The 22,560-nt window shown below is 44.2% G+C and overlaps 1 protein-coding gene across 1 annotated transcript in view; it reads right to left on the minus strand.

Moving 5' to 3' along the window:
• Positions 1-20,795, minus strand: part of LOC147423539 (phosphoadenosine phosphosulfate (PAPS) reductase family protein) — a 93,187-nt gene extending 72,392 nt beyond the window's left edge. The window contains exon 1 of the mRNA XM_086501866.1: positions 20,422-20,795. Within this exon, the coding sequence (XP_086357992.1) occupies positions 20,422-20,522 (101 nt within the window). The 5' untranslated portion in view covers positions 20,523-20,795. The remainder of the gene's footprint in view (positions 1-20,421) is intronic.
• Between the last annotated feature and the right edge of the window lie 1,765 nt (positions 20,796-22,560).

Here is a 22,560-nt window from a genome sequence, read left to right on the forward strand (position 1 = left end):
TAGATGCTCTGAAGAGAGAGCCCCCTTGGGTTCATTATAAAGGTTACAAGGGATGCTAAAAGCAGAGCCCTAGCAGCTTTAAAATCAAAAGCTTCTTTTAAAAACAATTTTAAAATAAAGCAACTGTTCCCAAAAGCTTCTCCAAGCAATTGCGTAGAGTTTTCAGCTGCTTTTCCATATGCAAATCAACACAAAAAGCGGAATTCTGTCGTACAACTGCCACGCCAACCTGCTGCCGCTTTCCCCTGTTGGGTTAAAGGCCTAAATAACCCCTTCTTGTACATTTTTATACTTTGTCCAGGTTCATATTGACCCTGGACACATTTTTTTAAGTCACTTATAATAAAAGTGGAAAAACCCAAAACTCACTTATTGAGTTTTTCCCAAAAACGTGAGTTCTCTCTCTCTCCCTGCTTCGATCCCTAACGCTTCCTCTCTGCTGCACTCTGCCTCCTTCTTCTTGCCCCAATCCTGCACTACATCGCGACGCGTACCTACCGGTACCTTCTGCTTCGCGCTTTCAACTGGTATCAGAGCCCTAGGGTTTCAAAACAACCTTGGGCAGTCTGTTGGACAGCGAGTTAAAATTGCTCTCCCGCGATCAATCTTGCTTCCATCACGAAGCCCCTTGCTTCCGGAGTCGAAAAGGTCACCAAAACTGCCAAAACAAGCTGTTTTTAGGTCAAAACAGGTGATTTACAAGTTATAACAGGTCAAAACAGCGATACGCAAGTGTACAAAGTTGTGGGATCACATGTATTGATATTTGTCGCGACAAATTGAGTGAAAAGCTGAGTACACGTGCTTGAAATTGCACTTTTCAGCTTAAATTTCAGATTTGGACAGTTTCATGTAAAGAAATTGTTGTCTATCGTATGCGAAGTCTTATGGTTACTCCTATTTGCTGAAATTTTCAGCCTATTGCATCTCTATTGTATACACACTTGTGGTTGAATTAAAATGGCTTCTTCCTCTTGAGCATCTGACACTAAAAGTTTAATGGAAATCAAACGGTTCGATGGTCAAGGCATCTCTGGCAAGAACGCATGCAAGGTATCCTTTTCTTGAAGAATTGTGAAGATGCATTGGAAGAGAATAAGCCGCCAGGTTTGTCTGACGAAGAGTTGGCCAGGTTGAATAAGAAGGATATGGCCTATATCAAAATGGCTATCAATGATAACATTTTGACGGACATCAAGCGTTTGGACTTTGCTTATGCAATATTGCAAAAGCTAAAGTCCAATTATGAAAACACCACACCTGTGAACCAAGTGCATTTGATGCGAAAGTTGGTGAATATGCAGCTTGATGACTCAAAGTCAGCTTCTGAGCATTTGAGTGCTTTTACAGGTGTGTTGAGTCAATTGCAAGACAGTGGGCTTCAGCAATTCGATGATAAGTTGAAAGCTATTTTCTTGCTTATGACATTGCCAGATACTTGGGAAACCTTGTTTGTCTCTTTGAGCAACAGTCCCACCCTCACGTATGACAGTGTGAGAGGGTCTATTCTCAATGAGGAGATTAGACGCAAGTCTAGTGGGAAAGGTGGCAATTCTGCCTACAATGCAAGAGGTAAAAATCAAAAGCGTGATGCGGGCAACACGACTCAAAATAGAAGTAAGAGCAAGACAAAGGATAAGGATGTCACTTGTTATCAATGTGGCAGAGAGGGTCACAAGAAACCCAATTGTAGGTATTTCAAGAAAGAGCAGGAAAGGAAGAAGGAAACGCAAGATAAGAAGAAGAAAGATGAGAAGAAAGGGGAAAAATCAGTAGGTGATTCCTCCAGGGATGCTGAGAATGCAAATGTATCCTCTAGTGTGGTCATTGAGGAGTTGTCAGATGTTGAGGAAATCTTGGTTGCGGCTTCATGCCCCTCAGATTTGGTGATAGCTAATGCAGAAGATATGCTTATCTCGAAGAAAGATGTCATTGATGCATTGCTCAGTGCTAATGATGGCCTATCTCAGTCATGGATAGTGGATTCTGGTGCGTGCTAATGATGGCCTATCTCAGTCATGGATAGTGGATTCTGGTGCTTCATTCCATGTGACTCCATCTTTGGAGTGTTTTGCTACATATGTTGCAGGCAATTATGGCAAGGTGTACCTTGGTGATAATTTTGCTTGCAATATTGAGGGAATGGGTACTATGCGTTTGGCTCTTATCAATGGTCAAGAGCTTGTGTTGAATGATGTCAGGTGTGTACCAGGCATTAAGAAAATTTTGCTATCTGTTGGCCAGTTAGATGCACATGGTTATACTACCATCTTCGCTGGGGATTCATGGAAGTTGCTTAAGGGTTCTATGCTTGTTGCAAAAGAGTCTAAAAGAGGTACTTTGTACTATCTTCGATGCAAAGCTTTGCCTGGCAAGTTTCTTGTTGTTTCTGAAGTTGCTTCACACACGGAATTGTGGCATAAGAGACTTGGCCATATGAGCCAAAAGGGTATTGATGTGCTTTCCTCTCTGAAGAGGGTTGATGTAAAAGGCAAAAACTTGGATTTTTGTAACGATTGTCTTTATGGAAAGCAAAAGAAATCTTCTTATTACTTTGGTGTCTCTCGCAAAGCTAATCCTCTTGATCTTATTCACTCCGATGTATGCACTATGCCTGTTAAGTCTTTTGGTGGTGCATTGTATTTTGTTACATTCATTCATGACTGCACTAGGAAAGGATGGATACATTTGTTGAAAAGTAAGAGTGAGACTTTTAATGCTTTTAAGAAGTTTCATGCTTTTGTCATTACGCAAAAGAGTACTAAGCTTAAATGTCTCAGATCTGATAATGGAGGAGAGTATATATCTGCTGGATTTCAGCGTTTTTGTGATGAAAATGGGATTAAAAGGGAGTTGACAGCCCCTTATAATCCGTCTTCTAATGGTGTGGCTGAGAGGTAAAATCGTACTTTATGCGAGAGAGTGCGTTGCATGTTGTCCACCGCAAGGTTGTTTCTGTACATACGTGCAGACTTATTCTGTACCGTACAATACATTCGTATGGTATCCGTACGTATCGTATGTGCCCCGCTTTTATAAAAAAAATTTGGCCGACGGAGCATAATACGCCTTGGTCGGACTGGTTGGGCGATGTCTGCTGGGGATGGAAACGCCAAGATCTGCTAGAAGAGGGGGCGATCCCAAAATGCTGATGGCTGCGGGTGAAGGGGCCTCACCAAGTTGGCTTGGAGAGGGTCTTGCTGAGAGAGGGAGGGAACACCTGATGCTTGGTAGCCTGCTGTGCTCCTTGGCTCATCTGCCAATTTGTGCTAACTTGAACGCTGATTGTGATCATGAGAAAACGCTAGGCTTAGATACTTGCTTGCGATGTCTACTGGGGATGGAAACGCCAAGATCTGCTAGAAGAGGGGACGATCCCAAAATGCTGATGACTACGAGAGAAGGGGCCTCACCAAGTTGGCTTGGAGAGGGTCTTGCTGAGAGAAGGAGGGAACACCTGATGCTTGGTAGCCTGTTGTGCTCCTTGGCTCATAAGTCCACCTATCCTATACCTCTTATTATCACAACAGAGAACCAGAAGTTCAGAACACAGTCTCTGCACAGTGTCTGCACAGAGACCAAGGAAGGATTTGCCGCCATCGATAACGTTCTTTCTCCCTCCCTCCCTCCCTCCCTTTGTGTTTTTTGAAAGTTGTGGCTATGTTTAAGTATTGTGCAGTGTTTTTAAACTAGATAGGTTGTATATAAATTTGAAATTCTTTGTATTTTTAGCTTTTAAAAAATGTACTACGAATTTTACGTACCTTATGGCCCAATCCATACGCTACAACATACAGTACGTATCGAACACGTACCGAATACTACGTACCTTATAACCTTGGTCCACCGCTAATCTTTCCCAAGAGTTTTGGGGGGAGGCATTGAAAACTGCAGTTCATATTTACAATCGCTCTCCTAATAGTACGTTGAAAAATGACATTCCAGAGGAGGTTTGGTCTGGCAAACCTCCCTCTTATGATCATTTGGCTACGAAGCTTTTGTTCATGTAAGCAATGACTTGAGAACAAAGCTTGATATGAAGTCCATTAAAGGAGTCTTCCTAGGTTATGGGGAAGAAGATGAAATGGGCTACAGAGTGTGGTTACCACAGTTTAGAAAGGTAATATGCAGCCGAGATGTAGTGTTCAATGAGGTAAAATTGCTTAAGAATGCTACAAAATCTGATGCTGACAAGAAAACAGTCAGATTTCAGCCTTCCGTGCCACCCATTGATGTTGAAAAAGAGCCTCATGATGCATTACCGCAAGCTGAAATTGATAATCAGCTGGTTAACCTTGAGCCAGAATAATGATTTTGATGCTCCTAATGAAGATGGATAGCCACCTGAATTGGCTGAAAATGATTTTCAGCAGCATGATAGAGCTGAAAATGAGTTGCCTTATGATGTAGAACCGTTGCCTGAGAATGTAGATCATTGGGTACGCAGGTCAACTCGTTTGAGAAGGCAACAGCAGAGATTTAACCCCTCTTTGGATCATGTAATGTTGACAGATGAGGGTGAACCTCTTACATATAAAGAGACCAAATCATGTGAGTCAAGCAGTAAGTGGGTGGGAGCTTGCGATGCAAGAGGAAATGAAATCCTTGTATGCAAATGATACTTGGGATCTTGTGCCATTGCCTAAAGGGAGAAAGGCTCTTCCTAACAAATGGTATACAAGATTAAGATAGTGGATGAAAAACCCCAAGTACAAGGCAAGATTGGTTGCAAAGGGATATGCACAGAAAGAAGGAATTGATTTTCAAGAAATCTTTTCTCCTGTCGTAAAACTTACAACTTTACGTGTCCTTTTTGCTTTCATTGCAGTGCTTGATTTGGAATTGAATCAAATGGATGTAAAGACAACGTTTTTGCATGGTGACATTGAAGAGGACATATACATGAAACAGCCTGAAGGTTTTGTAGTTCCTACACGCGAGGAACTTGTATGCAAACTGAAAAGGGCTCTGTATGGTTTGAAACAATCATCACGACAGTGGTATACGACACTTTTATGTTGTCTCAAGGCTTTAAACACAGCCATGCAGATCATTGTTTGTATACGAAAAGGGATGAAGATGGTAGTCCCATCATACTTGTTCTCTATGTTGATGACATGCTGCTTGCCGGGAAGCATAAGACTAGTCTTAATGCTCTGAAACGTAAGCTAAATTCAGCATTTGCTATAAAGGATTTGGGTGATGCAAAGCATATTTTGGGCATGCGTATTAAGAGAGATAGAAAGCTGAAATTGATGTTTTTATCTCAAGAAAGGTACATTGCAAAAGTACTTGACAGATTTAATGGCTGATGCTAAGTCTCTTGGGGTACCTTTACCTCCATACACTAAGCTTAGCAAAGCAGATTGCCCAAAGGATAAGGTGGCATTGAAAGCAATGAAGAGAATCCCTTATGCATCAGCTTGTGGTTCTCTTATGTATGCTATGGTTGCCACTCGTCCCGACATTGCTTATGCAGTAGGAGTTGTTAGTCGATACATGTCGAATCTTGGCAAAGCGCATTGGGAAGCTATCAAATGTATTCTGAGATATTTGAAAGGTACACAATCAAAGTGTATTTGTTACAGCAAAAGTGACTTAAAGTTGCACGGATATTGTGATGCAGACATGGCAGGTGACATGGATACCAGGAAATCTACCAGTGGATATGTAATTGCCATTGCTGGTGGTGCAGTCTCTTGGTGTTCTAGGTTACAAAAAATTGTGGCATTGAGTACTACTGAGGCTGAATATATTTCAGCCACAGAGGCTTCAAAAGAGGCCATTTGGTTGGGCAGACTTGCAAAAGAACTTGGTATGCCTGCTCATACACCCGTGTTGGGTTGTGATAGCCAGAGTGCTGTCTATTTAGCCAAAAATGCCATGTTTCATGCGCGTACCAAACACATAGATGTGCGATACCACTTCATACGACAGGTATTGGAGGATGGTCTAGTCATCTTGACTAAAAGATCCATACACAAGATAACCCTGCACATGTTCTCACCAAGAGTCTTGCTAAGGCTCAACATCAGCATTGCATACAGCTGGTGGGAGTTGGTTAACTTAAAGGCGTCATTTATGCCTTTAAGTGGGAGGTTGTTGGGTTAAAGGCTTAAATAATCCCTTTTTGTACATTTTTATACTTTGTCCAGGTTCATATTGAACTTGGACACATTTTTTTAAAGTCACTTATAATAAAAGTGGGAAAACCCAAAACTCACTAATTGAGTTTTTCCCAAAAACGTGAGCTCTCTCTCTCTCTCCCTGCTTCGATCCCTAGCGCTTCCTCTCTGCTGCACTCCGCCTCATGCTCCTTGTCCCAATCCTGCACTACATCGCGACGCGCACCTACCGGTACCTTCTACTTCGTGCTTTCATCCCCGCCGCAAATCACGAGTTTTCGCACGAAATGCCACGTCAACAAGTCAGTGGATTTTTCGGGACTGCCAGCCAGCCGAGGACGATATGTGTATCTTGCTGCCCATAGCCATGCCATGCCACGTTACCCATTTGTGACAACATCACATGTCAAATCACATTCAAAAAAATTCAGATCTCAGACCATGATTAATCGGCAACGTACTTAGCAATCGCATCTCATAAATGCCCGATTCACTAGTCCTTATTGCAATCACGTCTATCGAGATCTTTCATACCAAAATGCTACAGTCATTTCGTCTATCAGTTTCTGCACTTAGAGAAGTCAAGAACAAAATAGTATCATATTATCGGGAATTCCAGTTCATAAAGTCATACAACAAAACACTATCAGCTCACAGTATCCCTAAAACTCAAAAGAGACATCAATGACTTTAGTATCAAAATCGGGGCAATCTGTTGACAAAGGAGTGGAGCGACTCCCCTCTTGTGCATACCCACTGCACCAAATTCCGCCCAGCTGAGTTCGGGGTTCAATTGTGGAATAGACTATGCTAAACCAAATGCTTCAAGATAAAGGTTCACAATCTGAGGAGTATCTGCCAAGTCCTCCTGCTCCATCCACTTCGCATCCAATGCAGGATAGTTCTTGAATTTAACGAAGAACCGCCTTATTATTTTACCTTTTACCTTTCTTTCTTTATGTGCCAAAATCTATGCTGGAACGAGTATCTCCTCGTTTTCCTCCACTTCGGGTTGCTCATCAGGCTCCCCAGCATCGGGCACATTGCCTTTAAAAGACTTCAGGAGACTCACATAAAAAGCATTGTATATCCTCCAAGTATCGGGCAGCTTCATCGAAAGGAGACATCATTTATCTTTTCGGAAATCTAGAAAGGTCCATAGTATCTCATGCTAAGCTTTGGAAAAAGCCACTCCTTTCCCTTTTTCTTTCTCAGGCGTGCCTTCTCAAAACATAAGAGCACCCAATCGTTCTCCTTTAATTTCAAATCACAGCAATGTCGATCTGCTGCCTTTTTTTTGTCTTTCTTGAGATTTCTACAAAGCCTCCTGGACCTTGGCAAAAGCCGTGGCCAAGTCCCACGTGTACTCGTCGGCTTCAAAAATCTTATCTTTCTTGCTTAGGAAGGGTGGAACCTTCGTAGCACCTTCAATAATCTCAAATGGCGCCTTCCCCGTCGAAGAGTGTATCATGTTATTGTAGGCAAATTCCACCAAAGGTAAATACTTCTTCCATTGAGTCTTCTGATCCGAGATGTAAGACTTCAATAAATCTAGTACCACTGAATTAACAATCTCTAATTGCCCGTCTGTCTACGGGTGGAAAGATGACGAAAACTGCAACTGCGTGCCAATGTTCTCCCAAATAGCCTTCCAAAACAAACTCGTAAATCTGGGGTCTCTGTCGAAGACAATCGTCTCAAGCATGCCATGTAATCTGAAAATCTGGGCCACAAACGGCCTCTAAGTGACCCGGCTTGACTGTTTTCTTCACTGGAATGAAATGAGCTTGCTTAATAAATCTATCAATAACAATCCAGATACCATCGTGCCCACTCTGTGTTCTCGGGAGATCAAAAATGAAATCGATTGCAATACTTTCCCAAGGGCGGGTGGGTATGGGTAAAGGCTGTAACAATCCCTGTGCTTTATGCCTGTCAAACTTGACCTTCTGGCATACCAAGCAACTGCATGCAAAATCGTCAACGTCCTTCTTGAGTCTCGGCCAAAAGAAGTCTCTCTCCACACCTTTCAAGGTGGTAGCAATGCCGCGATGATCCGAAAAAGGTGGATAGTGGCATTCGGTTAGAACCTTTTCCCTCAACGGTTGTGTAACGCACAACATGGTTTTCTTCATCAAGTAGCCATCCCGAATGGAATATCCCGCTACTACCTCGCCATTCCATATCCGAGTGAAAATATCTGCAAAATCTGTATATGTGGCATACTGATCGACCATATCCTCGAAGCTCCTATGATGTATCGTAGAAATAGCCAAAATCAATGACTTCCGAGACGAAGCATCTGCCACCAAATTCTTATGTCCCTGCACATAGACAATCTGGAAGTGAAACTGTGACAAGATGTTCGCCCACCGCATCTGCTTTTCCGATAGCTGCTTTTGTGACAAGAAGTAGCGTAAACTCTGGTGATTTGTGAAGACTGTAAAATCGGCTCCGAGTAGGTAATGAGCATGGATAACAGCCAAAAGCTCTTTCTCATATATTTGTGTTGTCAATTCTGACCTTGAGAACTATTGGCTCTCGTAGGCAATGACATGGCCTTCTTGAAGTAAGACCGCACCCAGACTACGACCACAAGCATCACAATATACTTCAAATGACTTCTGCAAATCCGGCAAAGTCAAAACTGGTCCTGTAGTCAATTTCTCTTTCAATGTCTGAAAGGAAGCCACCTCTGTGGGTCCCCACAAGATAGGAACTCCTTTCTGAGTCAAGATATACAAAGGGGAAGCAACCTCTGCAAACTTTCTAATGAACCGCCGGTAGTAAGAACATAAGCCCAAGAAGCTTCTAACTTCATGGACATTCTTCAAATTGGGCCAATCACAGATAGTCTCTAACTTGGCTGGGTCCATCTGCACTTCTGCTGCTGAGACGATGTGTCCCAAAAAGTGTATCTCGGGTAGGAAAAATTCACTTTTCTTTGCATTAATCACTAACTTGTGATCCCGTAATGTGTAGCAGATGTTCTCTATGTTCTGCCTCATCCTTGGAGAAGACAATAATGTCATCAAAGAAAGTGCCCACAAAAGATCTGTTCTCTCTGAAAATTCTATCCATCATTCGGTTAAATGTCGATGGAGCATTGGTCAGGCCAAAAGACATCACCAAAAACTCAAATAAACCAAAAGCCGTCCGAAAAACTGTCTAATAGACATCTCCCGGCACGATTCGGATCTCATAATATCCGCTCTTCAAATCGATCCTGCTAATACACGAGGATCCCTGTAGTCGGTTAAGAATATCATTGATCCTAGGAATCGAAAATCTGTTCTTGATGGTGATTTTGTTGAGAGCTCTATAATCGATGCACATTCTCCAAGATCCGTCTTTCTTCAGAACCAACAACATTGGAGATGTTGCTAATTGGACTATTTTCTTATTTTTAATGATTAATCTCTTTTTTTTAGGATATTTTATTGTGTGCACTAAGAACAATTAAAAGATTGTAGCTACAGGAACTGCCATCAGGAACGGACAAACTCTGATGTGTCATTAGATGGGTGACGGTAAACATCGCGAAGGAGTTTCCGTAAGTTCGGTGGAAAGGGCCGGGTTACGAGTGCCCCTGATGCGTCACATGATGGGTGACGGGTACATCAGTAAGGGGACATCCCATAGGCTAAGGAGGAAATCCGAACTGAGTAAGAAAATACGCGTAAGAACGCAAGCACAAGAATAAAGATGGGTTCAATGACGCTTTTTACGAAAAGCAGGAACGCTCGCGGGAGGACAGATGTCTGTGTCTGCATTGCATCTGTGTCGTGTCCTGCACTAGGGGACGCCTGGAATGTGTCCGTGTAGCATTGTTTTCACTAATTGAGTGAGTTTTTAAAGTTTGAACAGGTTCACACTTTATTTTATAAAGTGACCGGTCAATTTTAAGTGGCCGGCCCCTTTATTAATAAAATAAAGCAGGCAAGGCTCTTATAGAAAAAGCCAACGCTAAAACCAAGCCAAGGGGGGCTGAATTGCGATCTCTCTCTCTCTCTCTCTCTCTCTCTCTCTCTCTCTCTCTCTCTCTCTAAAAAATGCGATTTTCTCTCTCCTCTCTCTAGGAGCGCCAAGCTCTGCTTTTGGACCCCTATTCCTGCCGGGTGTCAGACCCTATAAAAGGGTAGCCAGTGTTTCAGTTTGGAAGGGGCCGGAAGCAGCAGGAAGTGCAAGCGCTGGGATTCTGGAGCCAAGAGTGGCGACAGAATTTGCAAGTACTCGCGTGACGACTGAGTACGGAGGTTGATTCTCCGAGCAAGGAGCAACAGGTATAATGTGTTGTTACGCATTGAGAATTGTTGCTTTCTGTGGTTTGTTTTGCAGGAATCTCCCGTCTTACGGGAAGGCCCTATACGGGAAAGTACGGCTTCGCGCCTAAGTCCCTTAGGGGAAAGTACGGCTTCGCGTCTAAGTCCCTTACGGGAAGGAACAGCCTTGCGCCCAAGCCCTTTACGAGAAAGCACGACCTTCGGGTCTAAGATTACAGAACGGAGGGGTTTCCTCGGGTTCTCGTGCTTGTATAAGAATTCTCTCTGAATAAAAGAATACTCTTAACGGGGGGGACCAGCCCATCTTCTGGTCCTCAATACTGTGTCGATCTTCTCCCTTCTCTCCCTTTTGCAAAGTACATTATTTTTCAGATTTCTAAGTGCTCGTGTACGCTCCCGTTTTGTGACAGTGGTATCAGAGCTCGGACTCCTCTCTTTCTCTGCAAAGAAGGACGATTCCGGGAAGAACGGGAAGAACCATGTCGAGCCAAGGGAGAAGCGTTGAAGAGGAGCTTCAACAAGTGCAAGCTCAGCTTGCGGAGTTGCAACAAATCTTACTGTTGCCAGACGTCCAAAAGCTCTTGGGCGGAAAGAAGAAAACGAATGGAACTGATGCGGCCAAGCATCTAGACAACACTGTTGGCGTGAGACCACAGGAGGCAAGAGAAGAAGAACGTGCCGAGGTGCACAAAGGATCTTCGGATCGGAATGAACGGCCTACTTCAAGGAAAGGCCAGGAAAAAGCGCTCTCTCTCTACTAGACGAGAGCAAGGACATCTCAATCTCATCACCATCTTACTCTCTTGATTATACTTCTACTTCTCGATCATCTCGTCAGAAGAAGGAAGCCGCTACTGCAACTATCCTACATCAACCTAAAGATAAGCCTCGATTCAAGAAGCATGGTCGCAAGTCTCAACATCGCATGAGAGTCTTCAAATCGGGCGACAAGGACATCAAGTTCGAAACCTACAACGGACGGAGAGACATCTCCAAAGCACTGTCCTTCATCAGACAGTTTGAAGTCGCCTTTACCAATGGGCACTTCACAGAAAGATCCAAATTACGCCATGTGGGGATGCACCTCAAGGAAACGGCAAGTAATTGGTGGTTAGCCAAGATTCTGGAAGGTTCACAGGCCAGAACTTGGGAGAGCTTCAAATCTGAATTTTGTGAGCAATTTCTTCCACCTGACTTCGAGCAGGACATACGGAAGGAATGGGACTGGCTTGCCCAGAAGGAACATGAAAGAGTAACGACTTATGTGGACAAGTATTGGTTGGTTCTTCTGAAGGTCACTCCCTTCATGAAGATTGCCGACGACGAAAAGAAAAGAAAGTTCAAAGCGGGTCTCCAACCGCAGCTTCGAAAGAGTATGAAGGTGTATCCGCATGATACTCTTCAGAGGATGATGGAGTCGGCAATCATTTGAGGATTTGCACTAAACCGGGACACCCAGAAAAATGGAGCATAGCAATTATCGTGCAAGACAAAGAGGGGTCTATGATGAGCAAGGAGGCCAAGGAAGAAAACGTCCTCCATCTAGGGACGATGATCAGTCTAAGAAGCCAGAGGGCAATGGAAAGCGAACTAAGTATCTTTCTTCTACTCAACTTCAAACTTTCAAAGAGGAAGGAAGATGCTTCTACTGTGGCGAGAAAGGACATATGAAACCGGATTGCCCCTTAAGGAGCAACGGCAAGAACAAGCCTCTACGAGGCAAGAGAAAGCAAGGAAGGAACCCGCACCGCCAAGCTCGAACTCAATTCCAGATGTTCAAGGAAACACAAAAACGGAGAAAGGAAAGCGTCAACTTCTGAAGGGCTGGGGGTCTTTGAACAACCAGCCAGTACTGATTCTTTATGATCCAGGATCCACGGATAACTTCATCTCCCTGGATACTGCGGAACGTTTGTGCCTCACACCGGCTCAGCTTGGCACACCGGTTACATCCGGATCGGCATTCGAGGGGTTGACAACCAATGCAACTCCCATGCAAGGACAGCTCAATCTTCGGATTGGCGAGTACAAGGACCGCGAATCATTTTTGATGGGACCCATCGAGGGATGTGATATCATCTTGGGTATGCCATGGCACTTCCACATGAAACCTATTCCCGATTATGTGGAAAAGACCCTCACTTTTGATCATGGGGGTAAGAAAATAAACATTCATGCTGATGCAAGAGATTGGCAATTCCCAATTGTAAGCCATATCTCCATTAAGAAAGAAATGAAGAAGTGTGTTTCTGCTTACTTGATTTTTGCACGTGAGAAGGATAAAACTAGTAGAGACTCTCTCTCTAGTCTGGAAATTAAGCGTCTTCAATTTATTGAAAAGTACAAAGATTGTTTCATGGAAACACTTCCTGATGAACTCCCTCTGGTACGCCCGGAAGATCACCGCATAGATCTCATACCGGGTAGCTCGCCTCCCAATCAACCCCCTTATCGGGTAAGTCTTGCTCAGCAAGAGGAAACTTTGAAGCAAGTCAACGAGCTTCTAGAGAAAGGGTTAGTACGGCCAAGTGCTTCACCCTACTGCTCTCCAGTTCTACTGGTGCAAAAGAAAGATGGCACGTTTCGAATGTGCATAGACTATAGGTCTTTAAACAAGATCACGATCAAGAATCACTTTTCGATCCCTCGGATTGATGATATACTTGATAAGGTGCAGGGTGCAAGTGTCTTTAGTCGCATAGACTTAAAGAGTGGGTATCATCAGATACGGATCGCCCCTGAGGATGTCCATAAGCTTGCTTTCCGCACAACCTTTGGACTATATGAATTTTTGGTAATGCCTTTCGGCTTGACCAATGCTCCTGCAACGTTCAATCGCATGATGGACCGCATTTTTAGCCCGTATCGAGCTTTTACGGGAGTATTCTTTGACGACATACTCATCTTCTCTAAGTCAGAAAAGGAACATCGGAAGCACTTGGACTTAGTGTTTCAAGAATTGCGAAAGCATGAGTTGCATGTGAATGCAAAGAAGAGCGAGTTCTTTCTCTCAGAGATGCACTATCTCGGCCATATAGTCTCTCACAATCAAGTGAGTATGGATCCTGCCAAGATCCGAGTGGTCGAAGATTGGCCTATTCCCACTACGATACATGATGTACGTAGCTTTCTGGGATTATGTTCATATTATCGAAGGTTTGTCCGAGGATTTGCTCATGTAGCAGGACCACTTCATGATTTAACAAAGAAGAAGATTCCTTTCAGATGGGGATCGAGACAACAAGGAGCTTTTGATCGGCTCAAGTACTTGCTAAGCCATGGACCTATTTTGATAGTGCCTGACTTAAGGAAACCATTTGAGGTTCACTGCGATGCTTCAGGCGATTGCATCGGAGCAGTGTTAAACCAAGAAGGCCATGCAGTGGCATACGAAAGCAGACGGCTTAAGGATGCAGAGTTGCATGCATCAATCTACGAAAAGAACTCACGGCTGTGATTCACGCCTTATCCAACTGGAAGCACTATCTTCTAGGAGCGGATTTTGTGATCAAGACTGATCACCAGAGTTTGCGGTATTTTCTTACGCAAAGGAAACTATCTGAGAAACAGATGAGATGGGCAAACTTTTTGTCTATGTTTCACTTCCAGATCCTTCACACGGCTGGGAGTAAGAATGTGGTCACGGACGCACTGTCTAGACGGCCAAGGGTGAACACTATCACTTCGGTGTATCACCAAGAATTAGAAGCACTACCAGATTTGTATCCGAATGATCCAGATTTCTCCACCATTTGGGGAAAGCTACATCGTGGAGAGAATGAGTTTCCCTATTCCATTCGGGACGGTTATCTCTACCACCATCAGGCCATATGTGTGGCGGAACCATTAAGAAAGAAGATCATGGATGAAGCACACGCTTCGCCTTATGCGGGTCATTGGGGTATTCTCCCTACGACCTTAGCAATGGAAAGATATTTCTTTTGGCCTAGCCTTAAAGCTGACATTGATAAGTATGTCAGGGAATGTTTGGTTTTCCAAAAAGTGAAGTATGATCGTTATAAGACGGCTGGGTTGCTACAACCTTTGCCTGTGCCTAATAAACCTTGGGAAAGTATTGCCATGGACTTCATCATGGACCTCCGTAGAACTCAGACTGGAAATGACGCGATCTGGACCATTGTGGACAGGTTTAGCAAGCAAGCACACTTTATATCAGTCAAGAAAACGATCAAAGCAGATCATATGGCTAGGGTCTTCCTAGCACAGATCTTTAAGCATCATGGAATGCCTAAGTCTATTGTGAGTGATCGAGATCCTCGCATGACAGGAAATTTTTGGCGTGCCCTGATGGATAATCTTGGTACGAAGTTGAATTTCTCATCTGCCTACCATCCTCAAACGGACGGGCAAAGTGAGAGAGCCAATTCCACAGTATTAGATATGTTAAAAGCTTATGTGTCAGACCGGCAATCTGACTGGGAGAAATATTTGCCTCTTGTCGAGTATGCGTATAACATTACCATACACTCATCGACGAGGAAAGCACCTTTTGAGATTCTCTATGGTAAGCCTTTGCTTCCACCCATCCTTTTAACTAAGGATAAGATCTTTGCAGCAGATGAATTTGTCCGGGATTTGGACACAGCCTACGGGCAAGTTAGGAGAGCTATTCTACGCTCTCAGGAAAAGCATAAGAAAGCTACAGACAAGCACAGAAGGAATCTAGACTTAACAGTCGGACAGTTAGTCTTACTCAAGTTTGAAAAGGCAAGACTTAAGAAACAAGCGTCTCATAAGGGGAAAGTGGTAAAACTTTCTACCCGTTATTATGGGCCGTTTAAGATCACTGAGAGAGTGAATGATGTCACTTTCCGATTAGAGCTACCGCCTAATTGGAAGATCCATAATGCTTTCCATGTCAGTTTACTCCGGCCGTATGTGGGACCGCCTCCAAGCCAGCCCAGTGCTGAGGAACCTCCTGAGGTTGAGGAAACAGAAGAAATACTCCAACCAGAGCAGATAGTAAGTCATCAGGAGCGGTCTCTCAAATCCGGAAAGATAACACGGAAGTATTTGGTTAAGTTTAAGAACTATTCGAATCTAGATGCTCAGTGGATGACGCAGGAGGAATTAACAGCTTATCCCGAGATACTGGAGGTATATGTCCAAGCACTACAGTTGAGGTCAACTGTTTAAAAGCCAGAGGGATGTTGCTAATTGGACTATTTTCTTATTTTTAATGATTAATCTCTTTTTTTTAGGATATTTTATTGTGTGCACTAAGAACTGTTAAAAGATTGTAGCTACAGGAACTGCCATCAGGAACGGACAAACTCTGATGTGTCATTAGATGGGTGACGGTAAACATCGCGAAGGAGTTTCCGTAAGTTCGGTGGAAAGGGCCGGGTTACGAGTGCCCCTGATGCGTCACATGATGGGTGACGGGTGCATCAGTAAGGGGACATCCCGTAGGCTAAGGAGGAAATCCGAACTGAGTAAGAAAATACGCGTAAGAACGCAAGCACAAGAATAAAGATGGGTTCAATGACGCTTTTTACGAAAAGCAAGAGCGCTCGCGGGAGGACAGATGTTTTCTCGCGAGGAGTCTGTGTCTGCATTGCATCTGTGTCGTGTCCTGCACCAGGGGACGCCTAGAATGTGTCCGTGTAGCATTGTTTTCACTAACTGAGTGAGTTTTTAAAGTTTGAACAGGTTCACACTTTATTTTATAAAGTTACCGGTCACTTTTAAGTGACCGGCCCCTTTATTAATAAAATAAAGCAGACAAGGCTCTTATAGAAAAAGCCAACGCTAAAACCAAGGCAGGGGGGGCTGAATTGCGATCTCTCTCTCTCTCCTCTCTCTAAAAAACGCGATTTTCTCTCTCCTCTCTCTAGAAAACGCGATTTTCTCTCTCCTCTCTCTAGGAGCGCCAAGCTCTGCTTTTGGACCCCTATCCCTGCCAGGTGTCAGACCCTATAAAAGGGTAGCCAGTGTTTCAGTTTGGAAGGAGCCGGAAGCAGCAGGAAGTGCAAGCGCTGGGATTCTGGAGCCGAGAGTGGCGACAGAATTTGGAAGTACTCGCGTGACGACTGAGTACGGAGGTTGATTCTCCGAGCAAGGAGCAACAGGTATAATGTGTTGATACGCATTGAGAATTGTTGCTTTGTGTGGTTTGTTTTGCAGGAATCTCCCGTCTTACGGGAAGGCCCTATACGGGAAAGTACGGCTTCGCGCCTAAGTCCCTTAGGGGAAAGTACGGCTCCGCGTCCAAGCCCTTTAAGGGAAAGCACGACCTTCGGGTCTAAGATTACAGAACGGAGGGGTTTCCTCGGGTTCTCGTGCTTGTATAAGAATTCTCCCTGAATAAAAGAATACTCTTAACAGGGGGGGGGGCAAGCCCATCTTCTGGTCCCCAATACTGTGTCGATCTTCTCCCTTCTCTCCCTTTTGCAAAGTATATTATTTTTCAGATTTCTAAGTGCTCGTGTACGCTCCCGTTTTGTGACAGGAGAGTAGCACGGTGAAGTACTCGGCTGGACAAGACCCTTTTCCAAGAGGTCTTTCACTTGGTTCATAATCTCTTCATTCTGGGCTCGGCTCACACAGTAAGGTGGCCGGTTCGGTGGTGTGCTTCCAAGTATCAAATCAATGGTATGATCCTCAGGACGAGTTGGTGGCAACTCGCCTGGCAGGCCCTCAAAAAAGCAGTCGACATGAGTGTGGAGAAAATATTGGTATTCTTTTTCTAGATCTCACATATTTGTCCTATGATCATCATTCAACTCTTTCAAAAACATCAAGTAAACAAACAGACTGGATTTCAGTAATTTTGAAACGGCCGAAGCCGATACAATAGGGACAGACTCGCCCTTAAGTTTCAGATCAAGTACAATGATTCGGCCCTTTTCTGTAGTCAAAGTCGCTTTTCTCACCCAATAGTCGACCATGGCGTTGTTCTTATGGTACCAGGGAATTCCCAAAAGGACATCACAACCTTCCAAGGGCATTATGTAGAAGTCCTCGTGCCCCAAATACCCCTGACAATGCAACCGAAGTTTGCCAATGACAGGTGTAATGGCTACGTCCCTGCCAGGTGCCGCTAGAACTGCCTCTCCTTGTGGCCCCATCCGATCGGGTGTAATCTCGAGCCGCGCCGCCAATTCAGGTGAAATGAAGTTGGCCTTGGCTCCTCTATCAAAGAAAATCAGGGCTTCTTGATCTTTCACTTTGCCCCAAGCTCGACAAAGTTCTGTACTCTAATCAATCGTGCTTGGGTCAGTACCCGTGCAATCTGGAACCAATCCTGCTTTCATATTGCCTTTCCGTCCATGTTCCTCAGCTGCTTTTGAATTCTCTGGCCTTTCCTCGTCTTGTTCTTTCTGTGCCTTTTTAGGGCACCTCGCGGAGATGTTCCTTGTTTCCAGCATCCACAACACTTCCCCAATTTGATGTAGTTGGCTCTCTCCCAAGGAGTGAGCCGGGGTTGTGCATCCTTACCTTTCTGATCTTGGGGGCTCTTCCTCTTTCTACTTTCATTTTTAGAAGTCTATTCTGTTTTCTGCGTCATGATCTCATTTGTGGGGTAAGTCAAATTGCCTGAGTGTATGGCAAAGCCCCGTTTCGCATGACACGTCAGTTCTTGAATAGAATCTAACTTTTGCTCTAAGCAGTGATCTCGGATCTCCGTTAAAAGTCCCAAGGTAAACCGCTCAATCTGTTCGTTAAACAAGATCTTCTTAAATGAAGAAGCGGGTAGAAAAGAGATCCAAAATCTCTCGCAATATGCGTCCAAGGTATCTTTCTTAGTCATCTGAAGATGGTTCCAAGCAGTTCGTATGTCACGTTCGTACTCCCAAGTCAACCAAGAAGAAATAAAAAGCCTTTTAAATTTCAGCCATTTAACTGGCGCTTTCTTGTTCAATAGAAGAGTGGACCACCATGTTCGAGCATTTCCCTTAAAGTAAGAGGTAGCCCTCCGAATCTTGGAGTGCTCTGAGTCATGTCCTCTAGAGAAAGCTATGTCAAACTGCTGTATGAAGGCCAAAGCCCTCGAAGCATCTCAGAATCCAGAACAAATGTCAAATTTAATTGACTGTCCACCTTCTTTAAATTCTCGAACTTTCTTGCTTTTATCCTCCAGAAAGTCATACTGGTTGGCTTTTTATAAATTCTTCTTCTTTGCATAAAATCTATGATCATCGGAGTCCGCACTATTTGAAGGCGAGTCCTTTGTAGCTGTCAGAAACTCGGCGAGACTTAGACTTCTTTGCCTTTTTCTTGCCCTTTCCAAAGCTTCGCTTTTTCCCTTTCCTCGCTGGAGTCAGAAGAGCTAGAAGAACTGTCAGAAGAAGAATAAGAAAAAGAAGAACTGGATACTTCTTCAAATCTGACATGCTTTTTCTGCTTTCTGGCCGAGGCAAAAGCAAATTGACGACCCAAATAACCCGGGAAGTCAGTTCCTTTCTTCTGCTTTTTGCCGTGCTTTTTGGCTTTGTTGTTCGTGTCCGTGCCAAAAAGCTGGGTAATTCGTATATCAACCACCTCTTCCAATTCTTGCTCTGTAAACATCCTCGGAGTAGGAGGTTGTTTGAGTGCCGGTTTGAGGAGTGGCTCCGTGGTTTGCCGCCACTGTGAGTGCACCTCGTTGAAGGAGGTCTGGGTCAAAAATTTTGCAAATTTCGGGTCCTTCACAAAATTTATCATCATCTTTGTTGCATCGTCAACCAATTGTCGACGCTCCATCTCTTCAATCTCCGCCTGAGTAGGCGGATGCGGGCCGTACTCGTGAGAATCTTCTTCGTGATCTCTTCCCGCATCCCCAGATGCAGAGGAAGTCGATTGATCTCTGTTTCAATCCATAAGTGTCACGAGAAAAGAATCGCATTTCCCGGTAGAAGAGAAATCGGCCGCGCTCTGATACCACTGTAACATACTTGGACACTCCAAGTCAAGATTCTACTGCAACAAGGCAGATATTCACTTCAAAACAGTTCACAGTTCACAATTGATTCGACGCAGCCCGACGGAGTTCCGTGCCTAGAGATATTGGCCCCATAGATTGTCGCCCCTTTCGGTATTTCTTTTTGCATTAAATCTGTGCTCGAAGTACAAGGAAGTGGGAGGGTCTCACTCTCAGACTCTGCGTCCTATGCTCTGCAGAGTGGGAGCCCTGCCCACTAATTTATAAGTTTACAAGGGATGCTAAAAGCAGAGCCCCAAAAGCTGTCATAAAATAAAGCAATTCATCTCACAAGCCGTGCTTGGTAAATAAAGCACTTTGCGTAAGATTTTCAGCCAGCTTCGCGTAAGAAAAGCAATTCCGTACAGCCTGCGCTTTTTCCGCCGCAATTTGCGGAGGTCCGTACGGTGATGCCACGTCAACATGACAGCGGGATTCCGAGAATTCTGCCACGTCACTGCCCCTTTCATGGGCTTAAAAGAGAGAGAGTGTGTGTGTCACCATGCCACTCACCAGTTTGTGACACTACCATTGCAGACTGCAGTGCACCAAAGGCATATCGTTATTCAATGCGTCGAAAACCTATCACTCTTCGAGTTTGTCTAAGGTGGAGCTTAAGGTTTCAACAATCAAGTTTTAAGACCAAATATGGTCTATGTCACAAAAAACAAGTGTTCAACTACCTTCCTTAGCTTTTGCAAGATACAAACCATTACAAAAATCTCATAAGGTTGAAAACTTTGGGTCATCGCAAAGGAAACTAAAATATCAAAATGGATTTCAATCATTCAAAGCTTCATATTCAAAAGTCAAATGTATGCCTAACTCCCTTCTTCACTAAGGCTTGTTTTAGAAAGCCAAAAATACAACTTTGACATAGGACATTTTCGAAATTTGACGATAGTTGTAGTTTAGCATCCAAGTAACAACCTGTCTACACTATGGAAACACACAAACAACGCCCTAAATCACTCTGTAGAGGTCTCTTTACAATGAAGAAAAAAATTAGCTGGCATATCTGTTCGATCCTATAGTGGAAAAACGCTTCCTAAGATAACATACTACTCGCAAATCAAATGGAAGCACTTACTTGTAAAGAGCAAGAGTGCGTTCTATGACATAAAGAGCATGCTTGCACTTGGCCTGCAGTCTTCGGTCTCCACTATCAGCAACAGCTTTCCATATATCCATGTGAGGTGGGCGGGGCTGCAACAGCCCCAGCTAAGAGAGACCCAAACAAGGCAACCTTTATCTGAAACGCCTTCGTATGTTTGCTTCCAAGCTTTTCAAGTTGGGTCTGAGGGCGGAGAGCGCAGAAAGAAAATTGGTCGTGCCAATCTGTCAGTATTTGAAAGTTGCACTCGCGAGGCTCTCTCTGTCTCTCTCCCAACCTTCATTCAGCGGTCATTTGGCTCCTAACACCACCTCACGCATAAAGGATGTTTTTAATGCCTCTCTCCCAATGTCGCCTCTCTCCCAATGTCGTTAATGTGCCAACCACATTCCTATGTGTGTGTAGCACGTGTGGAGGAAGTGCCTTCTTAGAGCCTAGAGGCTAGCAGTGCGGCCAGTGCAAATAGTGTGTTGTCACCAAGCCTTAGAAGTTAAGAGCTCATCTCTATAATATCATGTGATGGCAAACTGAGTGCCCTTTACGCTTGTCACACTTTCTGGGTTTGGGGGCCCTTTACACCTGTCACAGTTTTTGGATTTGGGGGAGGTGGGAGGGGAGAAAGAGAGAGGGGACATTCTTAAAGTGGCGGACTTTTCGGAGAAGTCGCCCGTTTTGAACGCGCTCATGCCTTCACTTTCACCCCTTGCGCTTGGTACGTTGAGAGAGAGGGGGGGGGGGGGGGGGGGCAATGGCATCGACTATGGCTTACATGCCTTCCTCATCCGTTGTCTATCAATGTGGCCCAACTTTGATGGGAGCATGTTCACATTGGATTTTCTGTGGCTAAAGGAATTGTATTTGAGTATCATCACTTACTTTTGTCGAAAAGGCTATCCTATAATAGCAAACTTAGTGCCCTTTACAAGTGTCACACCTTTTGGGTTTGGAGGAGGTGGGAGGAGAGAGAGAGAGAGAGAGGACATTCTTAAAGTGGAAACTCTAGCAAACTTTTCAGAGAAGTCGCCCATTTTATATGCATTCATGCCTTCACTTTCACCTCGCACTTAGTATGTTGAGAGAGAGAGAGAGAGAGAGAGAGAGAGAGAGAGAGAGAGAGAGAGAGAGAGAGAGAGAGAGAGAGAGTAGGCTACTTCAAAGGATTACCACCAAAATATTAACAGAGTTGGACAAGTTCAAAGTAAGAGGCCCCAAGCCCGATTGGACCAATCAGAACAGCAGCATCAAATTAGACTCATTAAACATGTGTGTTGTTGGCTAGAGCTTTTTACAAAGGGGAGATGGAAGAGGAGGTAACATGATTGTGTAAATTAGGAAGAGACAAGTCCTGTTACCTGTCACCATCACCACAAAAACAACATGAGAATGTTAGTCTTTGAAAAGTGGAAGACAGGTGTCATAAGATTTGTCTATTTGTTATCAATGTCATTCTAATTTCTACAACAAATATTAACCTCCTACCTGAGTAGAAGACTCCATGCTAGAGAGGAAGAAGGTTGGTGAGGTATCCTTCAGGTAGTCCTGCAATCTCAAAAAGTGGATCCCTTGTCTTCTTTTGGTCTTCTTTTGGTCTTCTTTTATAGTAGTCCCTTTTCATCCCTTCCTTGCCCAAGAAAGTATCCGGTTCATGGGAGGTGGGGGAGTGGTGGGGTACCCCATGCCTCTACTCATTTGGGAGTTACATATGAGAGAGTGTCATGTTGGGTGTGATTCCCTTCCATGCTTCTAAATTGTCACGCTTCTGCCTTAGGAAGGTCCCAACACAATGTTGGGGTATAAAGCTCAATGTGATCGCCCAGGTAAGTGGGCAGACCGCCAGGTATGTACACATATTCTTTTGTAAAAACCTAATAAGAACTCACTATGCTCTACACATTACAGTAGAGCGAGTTCACCATATCGTCGTGCTCTTCTTCTCGCACTCTCTCTTGCGTCGCAGTTCCGCTCGTACTCCTTCAACTGGTATCAGAGCTCATATCGAGGCTCGGGGCAGCACTGCAAGAGGCTAGAGTCACCAATGAAGGGCTTGGTGTTGTCAGAATTTCATTCTGAGGTCATCTCGGCCACTGTTCGGCTTCGACAAAGGTCTGCGCAGGC

Source organism: Adiantum capillus-veneris, chromosome 26 (assembly GCF_014529385.1).
Source record: "Adiantum capillus-veneris isolate H3 chromosome 26, ASM1452938v2, whole genome shotgun sequence".
In the NCBI taxonomy this organism is placed as follows: Eukaryota; Viridiplantae; Streptophyta; class Polypodiopsida; order Polypodiales; family Pteridaceae; genus Adiantum; species Adiantum capillus-veneris.